The sequence below is a fragment of the Grampus griseus genome (genome assembly GCF_964374135.1).
Source record: "Grampus griseus genome assembly, chromosome: 15".
NCBI classification, from domain to species: Eukaryota; Metazoa; Chordata; class Mammalia; order Artiodactyla; family Delphinidae; genus Grampus; species Grampus griseus.
This window is the reverse complement of record NC_139009.1, coordinates 25,413,475-25,429,069: the sequence shown is the minus strand read 5'-3', so window position 1 is coordinate 25,429,069 and position 15,595 is coordinate 25,413,475. Positions and strand designations below refer to the sequence as shown.

The 15,595-nt window shown below is 37.3% G+C and overlaps 1 protein-coding gene across 1 annotated transcript in view; it reads right to left on the bottom strand.

Annotated features, from left to right (window-relative positions):
- Positions 1-1,405: 1,405 nt before the first annotated feature.
- BIRC6 (baculoviral IAP repeat containing 6) overlaps positions 1,406-15,595 on the bottom strand; it is a gene marked incomplete at its 5' end in the record, with an annotated part of 244,882 nt that continues 230,692 nt past the window's right edge. Inside the window, 3 exon segments of the mRNA XM_082671758.1 lie at positions 1,406-2,545; positions 5,846-5,980; positions 12,138-12,326. Coding sequence (XP_082527884.1) covers positions 2,366-2,545; positions 5,846-5,980; positions 12,138-12,326 — 504 coding nt within the window. The 3' untranslated portion in view covers positions 1,406-2,365.

The window sequence follows — 15,595 nt, the reverse complement described above, 5'->3', positions numbered from 1 at the left end:
AACTTACTTATCCTCACCCTTCCAGACTCAGGATATCTTCCTTTTTTTTTGTTTTTGTTTTTGTTTTGGCTGCATTGGGTCCTTGTCGCTGCGCGTGGGCTTTCTCTAGTTGTGGCGAGCGGGGGCTACTCTTCATTGCAGTGCATGGGCTTCTCATGGCGGTGGCTTCTCTTGTTGTGGAGCACGGGCTCTAGGCGCACGGGCTTCAGTAGTTGTGGAACGCAGGCTCAGTAGTTGTGGCACACAGGCTCTAGAGTGCAAGCTCAGCAGTTGTGGCGCACGGGCTTCGTTGCTCCGCGGCACGTGGGATCTTCCCAGACCAGGGATCAAACCCGTGTCCTCTGCATTGGCAGGCAGATTCTTAACCACTACGCCACCAGGGAAGTCCAGGATATCTTCCTTTAGGAAGCTCTTCCTGACCATATCACCTCAGTGCCCATCAACATTTTGCCTGAGGTAGGTGTCCCTCCTCTGTGCTCCCAATATACCCTGTAAATAACAGTATCAGAGAACTTACAATTTTGCACTGACATTATGTTTTCATGTTTGTCATTCAATCCTCAAGTGCAGGAACCTGTACCTAGTACAAACTGAGTGCTCAAATGTTTGTTGTAGTCTAGATTCCAGGTGGAACCAAATTAGACTAAAGTCTCAAATTCAGACTTTAGGCCTTGGTTTTTAAAAAACATGAACTGGAACTTACAGTACTGATATTGTTACTTAGCCTTTATAAAGTTTTCTGAGGACTAATGGTGTGAAATGACCATTAGGGAAATGACCCTACCTTATTTTAATGATTAAAAATAAAATCCCAAATTGGAGGTAAATAATATACTTGGATAGAAGCTTTTATCATCTATCCCTGACAGGACCCTGACAGACCAAAAAACAAAAGGCCTAGAGGATTGATGTGATGACCGTCCTTTTACTACTTATTGCTGCTAATTTTATACTGAGCTATAAGATAGCAGGTCTGTGAGTAACATTTAATTGACTCTGCTTCCTCACAAACTGACTCGATTTTGTCATGCTTGTGTAACTCATCACCCACTAGACCTAATGCTATGTGTTTTGGAACCTTTGATTTCCTGGTCACACACTTTATTCACTTTAAGGAGCTCTGTACCTTGTTGAGAGAGTATCATGATCCCTAGTTCCCCTTTTCCTTCAGAGAGTAACTCACTGCTCAGGATACAGCTTCTCCCTCAGGTCAGCTCCAGATTCAGGGTTTCCAGTTTATTTTCTATTAACACTATCAAGAATCACCTTAGCTCTTCCTTTGTGATAACTGGTCTTGAAAAAAATAGCCTTCCCTTTCCCGTGAGTAGCTCTTGAAAGTGTCCAATTCTTTGTAGAAATAGCATTTCACACCATGGCAAACTGTTTTAGAAACAAGACATACCAATACACCTAAGTCTTTATTTATTTGGCTCTAGGAAGAATTTGCATGAAAATGAGCCTATATGGCAAGTACAGAATGTACTGTAACAGCACCAGAGAGGTACATCCTCTCTGCTCTACAGAGCCTCAATGTTTAACATATACATGTGACGTTAGTAATAAAACCAGATAGTCCAGGAAGAAAGGAGCCCTTTAGGAAAAACTCAGTTTAGAGTGACTTTTCAAATTGACCATTCCTCTTCATATACTTAAATTCAAATAACAGATACATTCACAGGCCCAAATATTGGCATAGAATAAAATCATGTTCATTTATTTTTCTGCATCTTAGAATTTTAGAAAGCATAAAATTAAATACGTTGAATGTAATAAATTCATCCATACAAGTGCAAGTCTCCAGCTATAATGCATTTTATGGCAGATTTATCATTTAAAAAATGTACCAGTAAATCAAAAAAGAGGGAGTATGTCCATTTAACTTTTATTGAAGTGTATGTAGGAGGTCTTCAGAAATCAAATATGAGCATGAAGATATGGCCAAACATAAAATCTATCAAATTCAGTGAAAAGTTGCTGACTTTAAATAGTAGTTGTAAGAATGACCAATATATATTCTTTGTTAACAACCCTTCACTCTACAGTAAAAAAAAAAAATTTCAGTAAACATTCTTTCCTAAGGTAGTTTCCCTTATATAATCAGTGATTTATCCATTTCTTTGTATACACAAATTTGTTGAACATACCAATCAGTGGTTCTCACAAGTGAAAAATAAAAGCACAAAAAAGTTTACACTCTTGTACAGGTAAATAAAAGATCACCTTGAATTAAACTGGATCTCCTTAAGGGTGTAGTATAATTTCAGTTTCATTACCTATTACATAATTAGTTTCTTACATACAAATATTGACATATTTGGCTTGTGCTTCAAAGCCTCTGCGTCTGTGAAGTCCATATCAATGCAGCTCACAATTTGAAGTCACTGGGGAGTTCTTTACTGCTGCTGGGTTTGACCTGATCATGCATGAGAGTCTCCTCAGCACCCGCTGTGGCACTGCACATCTCCGAGGCATCATCGGCATCAGGGTCCAAGTCTTCAGGACAGGGAAGTTTCAGCAGCTCTTCTCGGAGCTGCGCAGTGTGACGCTACGCAGGGGAAAATGAGTGATGTTAGAACTGTAAACCCTGGGATACTAGCACAACATCACTGGAGGGAAGAATTGAGTTCAAAACAAAACCCAAAGCATTAGGTCTACAAAAATTTAGTAAGACCTTCCTTAAGCTAGCTGCTCTAACAGGCAGTGAACAAAGTTGGCACAAATCTCTAACCTCAAAGTAACTGACGCTGCTGGTAAGCCCTGAGTACTGAGTAGCATGCCCACAGACCCTACCAATGCCCCAACACCAGTAACAAAAACAGCATTACTAATGACTCAGAGGACACCAGTCATTTGCCATATATAGTTTTAAATTAAAGAGAATAACATCTTAACTTGTAATACATGCTGCCTCTGACTAAAATTTTTGAGAGACAGTCCATAAATTAAAATAAAACCACTGCTATTTTAGTGAATAAAAACTAGGCCCTATGTAAAACGTTTGAAATCTTTCATACTCATCGCCTCATGTAATGCCTGGCTTACACCTTATAAATAATTTAATCATAAGGATTTTTTAAAACGTAAGCAAATGAAAAAGAAGATCTAGAGAGAGTACATAACTTTGTATTACCCCATACTGTCATTTAGGGAAGGATACAGAGATGTTAACAGAGAGTGGCTGGTTGTTTACAAACATTAAGTTTTAGTTTATAAATTTCTAGTGGGAGAGAAATGACCTCAAATCTCACACCAAGGGCTTTGAAAATTAGTTGTGTCAATAGCTGACTTTGAAAATTAACCAACATTTATAGAACAAGGAACTGTGCTCAACAGTAACAATGTAAAAGCAATGTGTAAAATAAGGAGGACACAGCTGGATAAAAAGAGCTGACTGTACTAGGCCATTTTATCTAAGGGACTTGAGCATCTGTGGATCTTGGTATTTGCAGGGGATCCTGCAACCAATCCCCTGTGGATATGGAGGACCAACTGTATGATCTCTGATTTTACAGAGCCTAAACTTTGGTTAGAAGTAGAAGACATATAAGCAAGGTAAGACAACTACACATTTGCAGCCATTTTTAAGGTTTCACAGTATATTTACATACTGGTAACTCGGAATTTTTCTAGCCCCAATTTCTCCTCCACCATGGACAACAGAAGAAAACACTAACTAGGGAAGAAGAAGAAGAAAAAAAGGACAATTATGAAGGCCCAGTTGAGGTGGGAATACTATGCCTTTATTGTGAAATTAAACTGAAGAGCTGCATACTTTTCTCAAATAGCACTCAGCAGCAAAAGTATACCTGAGATGATATAAATTTGGACTGATTCAGGATAGAGATTTCCAAATCAGGGCATTACAGAAACAAAGAATAAGAATTTGAGATAAAAACAAGACACTGACTGAAATAACAAAGCAAAAGAAGCTGGACTTAGCCACCGAGGTTTTGTGTAAGGGAAAGATATATCTAAACGACTGAGCTATGGGAACTGAGGAGAATAATGGGGAGGAGAATCCCCGTATGAAGGCAGCACCGATAGGACCTAGCACTGACCTGGTAGGTATACTAGATGAAGCGGGAGTTAAATAAAATTTGAAGATTTTTAGACAGAGAAAAGTTGTTTAAGATTAAGAAAATACAGAAGGTTATAAAATTTGACTGAAGGAAAGATAAGTTCTCTCTTTTAGATCTTCAATGAAGAGTGATGACAGGGCATCCAAGTAAAAATGCCAGTAATATGACTTTGAGAAAGCTAAGAGCAGACAACAGTTTGCAAAGTCACTTTTAAAGAGAAAATGGCCAATGTCAGGGGTATAGATACAATGATAGAGAAAGAGAATAAAATAGTCCTAAGGGCCAAATAGTAAGGCTTCAAGTACACAATCATCCAGGAGAAGGGGAAAGAAAAAACAAGCTGAAAGAATTAAGAGTGTGAGAAGAGGAGCCACGATAGCCCACAGATGAAAAGTACAGAGAAAAAAAGAACATTAGACCAGTGTTAGGACTGTTTTTATCAAGTAGGCAACAGTGTTACAAGAGATTATACTGAAACCATCTAATTTAAAAGTCAAGGCAAGTTTCCATGAAGTGAAATTTCAGCTGAAAACTGAATGGAAGTGAGCCAGTAGAGCAGGCAAAAGTAAGCATCTGTAAAGGCCTGGAGGGGAGAGAGATGCACGGAGGGGAGAGAGGTGCATAGAGAGCAGAGCCAGGGTCACTTTGAGAACTGGATAGCGGGTCACTTCCATAGAATGGAAATTCAACTGCAAAACGTTGATTGGTGAGAGGGTTATTTAAAAATGGAGGCAAAAGTGTTAACAGCTCTAGTTTTTGTAGTAAAAGGAGAGAATCATTTTTATAATAACAGGGGCAAAATAAAACTAGCTTAAGGGGATGCAAATGTTAAGGAGAAAAAAAATTTTGTTTTTAAAGGTTTTTATAATGGAAAATCTCAAACATATACAGAAGTAAGCAGAATATAAAATGAACTCCCATGAATCTATCACCGAGCTTCAACATTTATCAACTCAGAGCTAGTCTTCTTTCATCTATAATACCACCACTTTTCTCATTTTGTTTTGAAGCAAACCCCAGATATTGTATGGTTTTACATTCATAAATATTTCTGTATGTAACCTGAAAAATAGGGACATTAAAAAAATTCACCAATAAAAAAACCCTAATAAACCCTTATCATTATAATCTAATCATTTTAAGTGAAGATACTTTTAAAGTTAGAAGGAAAGGAGCCAGTAGAGACGACCATAATCAGTGGAGCATAAAAGGAACAGTGGTGAGTAAAGACAGGTATCTCCCAAGGCAGGGAAAAAAAGGTGGCCTTTGGAGGTATGATTCCCACATAAAAAAAAAAAAAAAAAACTCCAAAACCATAATGTACTACATTTCCATTCTGTGAACGCCCTAGTTGAAAACAACAGCTCACTGTCCCCAAAACAGGATTGTATCACAGATGCTTCCACACCAATCAGCTGCTGGAGGCTCTGCAGCTACCATCTCCCTCATTACTCCAAGTAATAAAATTCTGGAACGTAAGAGGCTCAGGGAAAAGCTAATGCAAACTGTCATGGAGAACATTTTGTTGCCATCATTGTCAAACAACTCTATGAAACTCTGTTGGCTCAGTCCCTATACTCATTTTTAATTTTAGGAACTGTCACTTCGTTGTCAAAAGGAATGTATCTTTTCTATAGACTTCTGGGTAACCTCTGAACTTAATAAATTTAATGTTTCTTTCTAGCAGTCATCACAGTTCTGTCAGTGAATATACAACTCTTCTTTTAAAGCCACCAACAAGGCTCCTGTTAGGGAGGGTTACTCACCTTGAGAGCTGCTGCATGGTGAGACATGGTCCTGCCTACCCGCTTATCACTGCTGTGCTGCTGGATGTCTGCAATCCACTCCTCACACTGGGCCATGATCTCAGCTCTTTTCAAGTAAAAATGTTTATGTATAACCTTAAGAATAAACCAAGCAAGAGAACAACATGTGATCGGGTCAGAATTTAAAAGACAAAGTATGTGGCATTACAAAAACATGAAATTTAAAAGACATGGCATTTTTTTTCTCTCCACAAAACTCAATGTGGTTAACACTCTACATTATTAACAGGGAAGCATCAGGATTATGACATCAGATGACTTGTGTTGAAATACCCAGTTCTATAAGCAGAAAATAATGCCCAATCCCACTCAGACATTTCAGTAGTTAATCCTATCCAGAGAACATAAGACATCTATAAAACAATAGAGTCAGAAGGCAAATGTAAATAAATGAATAACCAGGAGAAAAAGTATTGACAACAGAAAAACTGTCAATTTCTATCTTTCAAAGATAACTCAAAGAACATTTAGATGAGTAAAGAGATTCTCAATCACAGGCATTCGCACAGATATCAGAACATAGCCCCAAATAGGCAATATTATTACTCTCTTAATTTTGTCTTCTGGTTAACTTATGAACAAGATTTTATTTTATGACGTTTAACTCCTTAAGATAAATGTGCTTTACATTTCAGATTTTTAAAATTCTTTCTTTGAAAAACCGAGTAAAATTTCTGTGTATGTAGTAAAAGTCTATTTTTGACAAATTTAAGCTAGAAAATAGATCATTTTGGAATTATTATTCTGTATTCTGGGTGAGCTACTTACTACGTTGCCCAATGAGCTTGTCTCCTCTAAAGAAAAGGCAATAATACCTACAAAGGAAAAATTAGGAAAAACTGGGAATGGACATAAAACACCACCAATAAGTTATTGAGTTTGATGCATACAGGGATACAAAAATGAGTACGAAACCACCTGATACGAAGAACCATGATGACCACAGAATAAGATGGGAGATGAGTGCACAAGAAAAAGATACGTTTTGAAAAATAAAAAACAACAATAAAAAACAAAAACAAATCCCATGAAATTAAAACTGTAGCAGGCCACAACTGATTGGGAAAATTAGAAAAGCATTCATGGACAAGGGGTACCCCTTTAATGTGAGCTAGGTTCTAAAAGATGAGAAAGAATTATTGTTTCAAATTATACATATTTCCTTTTTGTGAAAGTCATGTCCCCACTCTGAGTCCCCTGTGTTAGCAGTTTATTCTTCCAGAAAACAAAACAAAACTTTAAGCATGAACCAACAAATTACACTGACTGTGTATACTTACAAATTTCTTTCAATACATTTAAAAACTGACGTTTAACATATACAGAAAAGTGCCCAAATCATGTGTATAACTGAACGCATTTTCCCACAGTGAACACAAGAAAACAACCTCTACTTAGATAAGAAACAGAACATTACCAAGCATGCCGGAAGATCCCCTTGTGCTACTTCTTACCATTAACCCTCATCCAAAAGTATACACTATACTAACTTCTTTAAGTATGAGTTTAACTCAGTTTTGAACTTTTTATACATAGAATCATATAGAAAGTACTCTTGTGCCTGGTTTCTTATGCTCTTTATTGTGTTTATAATATCTGTCCATCTTAATGTGTGAAGGAGTTCACTCATTTACACTGCTGTATTCCACTTTATGAAAATTCCGTAATTTCTCCATTCATTCTGCTGATCAGACTGTTTCCAATTTTTGGCAATGTTATGAACATTCTCTACACCCAATATGTACACAACTGCTATTGAGCATATACCAAGGAATGGAATTGCTAGTCATAAAGCATATATTAAGCTTATTACCTGAAAGTATTGATATGTTACAAAGTATTGATATATCAGAGCTCCAGTTGTTCCACAACCTAACATTTGGTATCAAAAGCCTTTGAACTCTTAGAGATGCTGAAGGATAGGTAGACAGGAGCCAGACAATGTAGAGTTTTGAAGGCTATGGTAAGGACTCTGTGTTTTCATCTTCTTTTAATGGGAAGTCAATGGAGTGAGATGATCTGATTATGCGTGGAGAACCATTGTAGAAGGACAAAGTGGAAGCAGCGAAATCAGAAAACTACTTCAACAATTCAAGCAATAGGTAATGGTAGCTTGATTTTTTTGTTTGTTTGGTTGTTAAAAAATATTTATTTATTTGTTTGGTTGCACCAGGTCTTTTTTTTTTTTTAAATAAATTTATTTATTTATTTTTGGCTGCGTTGGGTCTTCGTTGCTGTGCACAGGCTTTCTCTAGTTGTGGGGAGCAGGGGCTCCTCTTCGTTGCGGTACATGGGCTTCTCATTGCGGTGGCTCCTCTTGTTGTGGAGCATGGGCTCTAGATGTGTGGGCTTCAGTAGTCGTGGCATGCGGGCTCAGTAGTTGTGGCTCGCGGGCTCTAGAGTGCAGGCTCAGTAGTTGTGGCACACAGGCTTAGCTGCTCCATGGCATGTGGGATCTTCCCGGACCAGGGATCGAACCCATGTCCCCTGTGTTGGCAGGCAGATTCTTAACCCATGTGCCACCAGGGAAGTCCCTGCACTGGGTCTTAGTTGCAGCAGGTGGGCTCCTTAGTTGTGGCTTGCTGACTCCTTAGTTGCAGCATGCATGTGGGATCTAGTTCCGTGACCAGGGATCAAACCTGGGCCCCCCGCATTGGCAGCGCAGAGTCTTAATCACTGCACCACCAGGGAAGTCCCAGTAATGGGAGCTTGAAATAGGCTGGCCAGGGTGAAGATTTAATTAATTAATTAATTAATTAACTATAGTATAGTTGATTTACAGTGTTGTGTCTGTTTCTGGATACAGCAAAGTAATTCAGTTATACATATACATACATATTCTTTTCCATTATGATTTATTACAGAACATTGAATATAGTTCCCTGTACTATATGGTAGAACCTTGTTGTTTATCTGTTTTATATACAGTAGTTTGTATTTGCTAATTCCAAACTTCTACTTTATCCCTCCCCCACCCCCTTTCCCCTTTGGTAACCATAAGTTTGTTTTCTGTGTCTGCAAGTCTGTTTTGTAAATAAGTTCATTTTAGATTTAAGTTCAATTAGATTCCACATATAAGTGATATCATATGGTATTTGTCTTTCTCTGTCTGACTTACTTCACTTAGTATGATAATCTCTAGGTCCATCCTTGTTGCTGCAAATGGCATTATTTCATTTTTTTTTATGGATCAGTAGTATTCCATTGCATATATACCACACCTTTATCCATTCATCTATCAATGGACATTCAGGTTGCTTCCATGTCTTGGCTATTGTAAATAGTGTGGCCGTGAACATCAGGGTGCATGTATCATTTTTTTTTTAATTAATTAATTATTTTTTGGCTGCGTTGGGTCTTCGTTGCTGTGTGCGGGGCTTTCTCTAGTTGTGGCGAGCGGGCACTACTCTTCGTTGCGGTACACGGGCTTCTCATTGTGGTGGCTTTTCTTGTTGCAGAGCATGGGCTCTAGGCTTGCAGGCTCTAGAGCACAGGCTCAGTAGTTGTGGCGCACGGGCTTCGTTGCTCCACGGCATGTGGGAACTTCCCGGACCAGGGCTTGAACCCATGTCCCCTGTATTGGCAGGCGGATTCTTAACCACTGTGCCACCAGGGAAGCCCTGCATATATCTTTTTGAATTAGAGTCTTCTCTGGATATATGCCCAGGAGTGGGACTGCTGGATCATATGGCAACTCTATTTTTAGTTTTTTAAGGAACCTCCACACTGTTTTCCATAGTGGGTGTACCAATTTACATTCCCACCAACAGTGTAGGAGGGTTCCCTTTTCTCCACACGCTCTCCAGCACTTGTTATTTGTAGATTTTTTTAAAATTTACTCTATTTATTTATTTATTTTTGGCTGTGTTGGGTCTTCGTTGCTGCGCACGGGCTTTCTCTAGTTGCGGCGAGTGGGGGCTACTCTTCGTTGCGGTGCGTGGACTTCTCATTGCACTGGCTTCTCTCATTGTGAAGCATGGGCTCTAGGCGTGCGGGCTTAAGTAGTTGCGGCACGTGGGCTCAGTAGTTGTGGCTCACAGGCTCTAGAGCACAGGCTCAGTAGTTGTGGCACACGAGCTTAGTTGCTCTGCGGCATGTGGGAACTTCCTGGACCAGGGATCGAACCCGTGTCCCCTGAATTGGCAGGCGGATTCTCAACCACTGCGCCACCGGGGAAGCCCTGTAGATTTTTTGATGATGGCCACTCTGACCAGTGTGAGGTGGTACCTCACTGTAGTTTTTCTTTTTTTTAAATTAATTAATTAATTAATTTATTTTTGGATGCGTTGGGTCTTTGTTGCTGCGTGCGGGCTTTCTCTAGTTGTGGTGAGCGGGGGCTACTCTTCATTGTGGTGCGCAGGCTTCTCATTGCGGTGGCTTCTCTTGTTGCAGAGCACAGGCTCTAGGTGCGCAGGCTTCAGTAGTCATGGCACGTGAGCTCAGTAGTTGCAGCACACGGACTCTAGAGCGCAGGCTCAGTAGTTGTGGCCCACGGGCTTAGTTGCTCCGCGGCATGTGAGATGTTCCCGGACCAGGGCTTGAACCCATGTTCCCTGCATTGGCAGGCAGATTCTTAACCACTGCTCCACCAGGGAAGCCCCCCTCACTGTAGTTGTGATTTGCACGTCTCTAATAATTAGCAATGCTAAGCATCTTTTCATACGCTTATTGGCCATCTCTATGTCTTCTTTGGAGAAATGTCTCTTTAGGTCTTCTGCCCATTTTTTTGACTGGGTTGTTTTTTTGTTATTGAGCTGTATGAGCTGTTTGTATATGGAAATTAAGCCCTTTTTGGTCACAGCGAAAATATTTTTTCATCAAATTTTGATTATGCTTTGAATGGTAGAGCGAAATTTGTCAACAGATTGAATGTGGTATGTGAGTAAAAGAATGAAGCCACACGTTGTTAGGGTTTTGGGTTTAGACCATGGTGCTTTTACTGAGAGAAGAAAGGAAGGAAGAATCAAGAGTGCAGTGTTGCAGTGTTAAGTTTGAGGTGGTTATTATACATTCTAGTAGACTTGTCAAGTAGTTTACATATCTGGATACGTTATTTGAGTCTTAAAGGCACTAAGAAATTAATTTATGATACAAACAGGAGGAATATAAGTTTATCAAGGGCAGGAACTGACTTTCACTTTTCCTTGAGTTCAGAGTACCTTAGTGCAGTACCTAGTAACAGCTGATATTCCACACGGCTGCCAAATGAATTACTTAATGTAAGTAGCCCAAACTTGAAAAGGGACAGAACATTATGCTTAAGAGTACAAAGAAATGCATGTTTGTATTTCCTGTAATATTAGGAAAAGTAATTACCCACAGCCTTGAATACAAGCCTTTGCAAAAGTAAAATACCCAACTATGTCATTCAAAGTGCAAAGTCATTTAGTAATAACAAAAGGAAGAAATGTTTTTACATTCCTTCAGAGTATATTCATCGATACTACTTAATGAGGAGAGTTTCGCGTATAATGCTACATATAGTTCACACATAATATTTGCTTAACTGTATTAAAGATCAATTTTCTATCAGGTAAATACGCCAATTCTTCCTCTAAAGTGTTGTGTTTCTAGCACAACCTAAGAAACTGATGATCAAGGGAAACAATTTAGGAAAAAAAAATGTTTCATGACAGAGTTAAAGTAAGATGTGATGAAGTAATCTGATGTGACAAGTAAAAAATACAACCATATTTTAGGCAGACTAAGGAGAGATAACTAAGTACAGGAAAAGAGCCACACTTCAGGATGTGGTAAAAATGAAAGCACGTGACAGTATCAAGACTGGTTTCAGAAACTAAGTTCAACTTTTCCTAAAGAAAAGAAAATGTCTTTTTCTTCAATTTCACACACAGATATTAGTATAAGGGCAAAGTTTCTATTTGCAAGACAATTAGAAAGTATCTTAATCTCTAATAAAAAAGAATATTTTTATGAAGAATATTTTCGTAACATATTCTAGTATATACTAACATAATAACTAGCACAGTATGCTAGTAGAACAGTAGCCATGAAAAATAAAGAATTAATAAAACTGTCCAAAAATATAGTCAGATGCCTTTTAGGAAGTAAATGGTTTAAAAAATTCACCTGTACTATATTATTACTGATTTTTCATGACTAAAAACAAGAGTAAACTTTAGTATACCACAGATATAAAGGGAAGTATAATACCTAAACTATATTCTATTATGTCTTTAATAAAGTATTTCATTAATTTTATTAAACATACCTCTTTAAAACATGGTGAAGGGTTTCTGATTTGTTCTAGCATTGCCCACTTAACCGTTGCTTGTCGAATGTTTCCATCATATTCTCGAGAACTCTGTGTGCCACTGGGAGTGCCTCTAGACCGCTCATATCCTGGTTCATTAAAATAAGGCTCAGCTACTAATATAAGGGACTGAACAGACACCAACACCTGAGGACCAAAGAAATAAAGAATAGTTATGATAGGACATTTTTACTACCAGTAAACTAATACCTTGCTTTATCAACTAGGAGTGCCTTTTAATATGTGCGTCCACATAACTTTATCACCATAAAACTGATGTTAATAATTGACACTGAAATACTATATTATTAGAGCAAAATTAAAATAGGTACAGTAGAATCTTATATAATATTTATATATATGTTTTATATTCTTGAATCCTTGAAAAAGAAAAATAGGTATGAAGATCCTATTTCCTGAAACTACTAAAAAAAACACTTGCTTATAAACATCCCATACCAATTTAGACATCATTTTGCTCGAACTGTCCTTACTCTTAAAGGGCATAAAGCTAACAATATACTCCTAACAATACTCACTTGTAAGGAAAACTACACATGACGCAGTCTTTACTTTCATTCCAAGGAAAATTTACTTTCACGGTATCACAAAAATATTACCAGAAGCTTTCAATAGCAAGATGACATGGCTCTAAGACCAGCTCTCACCCCCTACTTACATACCAGAAGGTTTGTTTCTCTAGATATAACCAATATTGAGAGTTCACTCTTAGTTAGTATAGTACTGTTTGCTAATATACTTACATAACTGGCTAATATGACATCTTTGGAGGCAGGAAAATACTAGCTATAATTTTCCCACTTCATACATGAAAAACAATTAGCAGCAGTTGCATTTTCTTTAGGGAAGATGATTAAACAACATCAAGGATATGCACCTTAGAAGTCAAGGAATATATTTTCTTAAAAAATTAAAAAAATGGAAAACTTGAACCTGAAATATATGACCTATGAATACACAAAGTTAAATATGACCTGAAGTAACCATGTTACTGAGGCCAAGGTCAACTACGGAAAAAAAAATTAACCTGTATAATTCTGAGGCAAAGATCTCATAATTTTTAAACTTACTGAAACTAAACATATCACTAAAGGAAAGTGATTTCCCTTGGCTATATACTTTCCCCCAACTCAAATCTGACACTTCTGAAATAATCTTCCAGGGCGTATTTATTAGTTCCTTTCCTTTTCCCTTTTAAATAATCTTCCTCTTATATGAGTAGGGTATATTCCCATTATCTACAAAGGCGGAGAACGAAATTTTGTAACATAGGATTCAGTTACTTACTTAACCTCAACTCCTTTGAGACAAAATATAGTTTTATAAATCTCAAGCAGCTGGAGATTCAAACAATTTACAAACTACTTCAGATTCATAACACATCTGGTTTTTTAAAAGAGCTAAACTATACACAGGAAATGAAAAATAGATGCTTTGTATACAGAACAAAGAAAACTATATTTGAGAAATAATATTGTCTGCTAAAAAAATTGAACTATAACATCTGCATTTGATAACAAATAAATTAGCAGAGATCGATATTTCTTGGAATTAAATTCAAAGAATAATTTATAACACGTGCTCTTTTCTCACTGGGTGACATTATTATTTACTTTTTACGGGCATCTTCTATTTACTTTTTAAACATGTACCTTTTAGGAAATATATAAGTGCCACTTTATTTTTCTTTGGTGAACTCAGCTATTTAGGAGTCAAAATATTCATTTTATGGAATTTCTGGAGCCTTGAATTATCTGACCTACTTACTCATTTTATTTCACAGCACACTTTATTGTAGCCCATAAAACACTCTCATGAAAAACCAGTAAATAAATCCTTGGGAAGAGGATTTCTCTCTTTTAAAAGGATTTGATTTTCAATATTCTAAATTAATAGGATTTATCTAACTCTGAGAAACACTATATTTTGAAGTCAGAGAGACCAAGGTAGGCAGAATAACTTTATCCGCTCAGAATCCATTTTTTGGTCGTCTGTAAATAGAAATAATACCTACTTACATTATAGGATGACTCTGAGAATTAAATAAGGGGTTGAGAGGTGTAAAACAATAGGGCTCATACGTGTAATTAATACACAATAGCTATTCTTTCGTGGAGTGAAAATGACAGCATACATCCAGAAGGTAGCAAAATGCAAAACAAAATCACCTCTACTCTAAAACCAATAAATTTTAACTTATGTAATAGGGATATGCAAAAAAGCAGTCAGCATGAGTTCCATTTTGACCAACAAAACTTAATTAAAAGAGCTCCCTGGATCAAACCAAAAAACAAACCAAAAAAACCCAATATTTATCATAGCCACATCTGGCTAAAGTGTTTTCTTAGAATGAGTTGAAAATGAGTCGGTAATTAACAGAAAAATATCTATTACGTCCCATGATATGCTATATATAAGTTATACTTAATAATAAACAGAATATATTTGCATTCCAAAGTGGAAGTTCACCGATTCTTAGTCAGTTCTTTGACATTTTCATAAAGTCAAGAGTCAAAAAAGCTTTTATTCATAGGCTGAATTTACAGTCCCTCTCCTCTTTAGCTTTATGTTAGCACCCACAAAACTGCAAGATGTTCTCATTATATTTTATTCAGAGGCTGACTAAATCAAGAACCATATATAACAGCTTCCTTTCACTGTCTGTGTCAAACAAACATTTTAACCCTACCAGGCCATAACCAGTCAGCAATCTTGCCTCCTATGAATGCCTTTATTTTCAAATTATAACTTGTCAGAAGATTTAATTCTTTGACCTGGTCTGGTATGTTAAAAATTTTCATTATAGGTATTTCAAACACAGGAAAGTACAGAGTATACAATCCAAAATATTAATTTGCAACAAGAAACTATGTTATACAAACTAGTAACTTGTTTAGGGTAATGGAAAGAAACCAGTCTTAGTTAAAAATGCTTTTAGCCTTTCAAAATAGTAAGCATCCTCCTCTACGGAAAATTATGCTGCTATTGAGTAGAACTATAATCAGTGGCTGATTTCCAGAACTTTCCATCTTAAGAAAAATGGTAGTATTTATATATTATTATATTATAAATATATTTATAAATGGTTGATTATGTGACATTAAATATGTTTAACTCCTCTTGCACATGACATCTTTATTAACATCCAGCTGGAACAAACTATTCATAACGCATTAATATGTATTTTAGGTAGATTACAGCAACATTAAAAACCAGTCACATATGGGAATTCCCTTTTGGCACAGTGATTAAGAATCCGTCTGCCAAAGCAGGGGACATGGGTGAGCGCCCTGGTTCGGGAAGATCCCACATGCCACGGAGCAACTAAGCCCGTGCGCCACAGCTACTGAGCCTGCACGCTAGATCCCACGAGCCACAACTACTGAGCCTGTGTG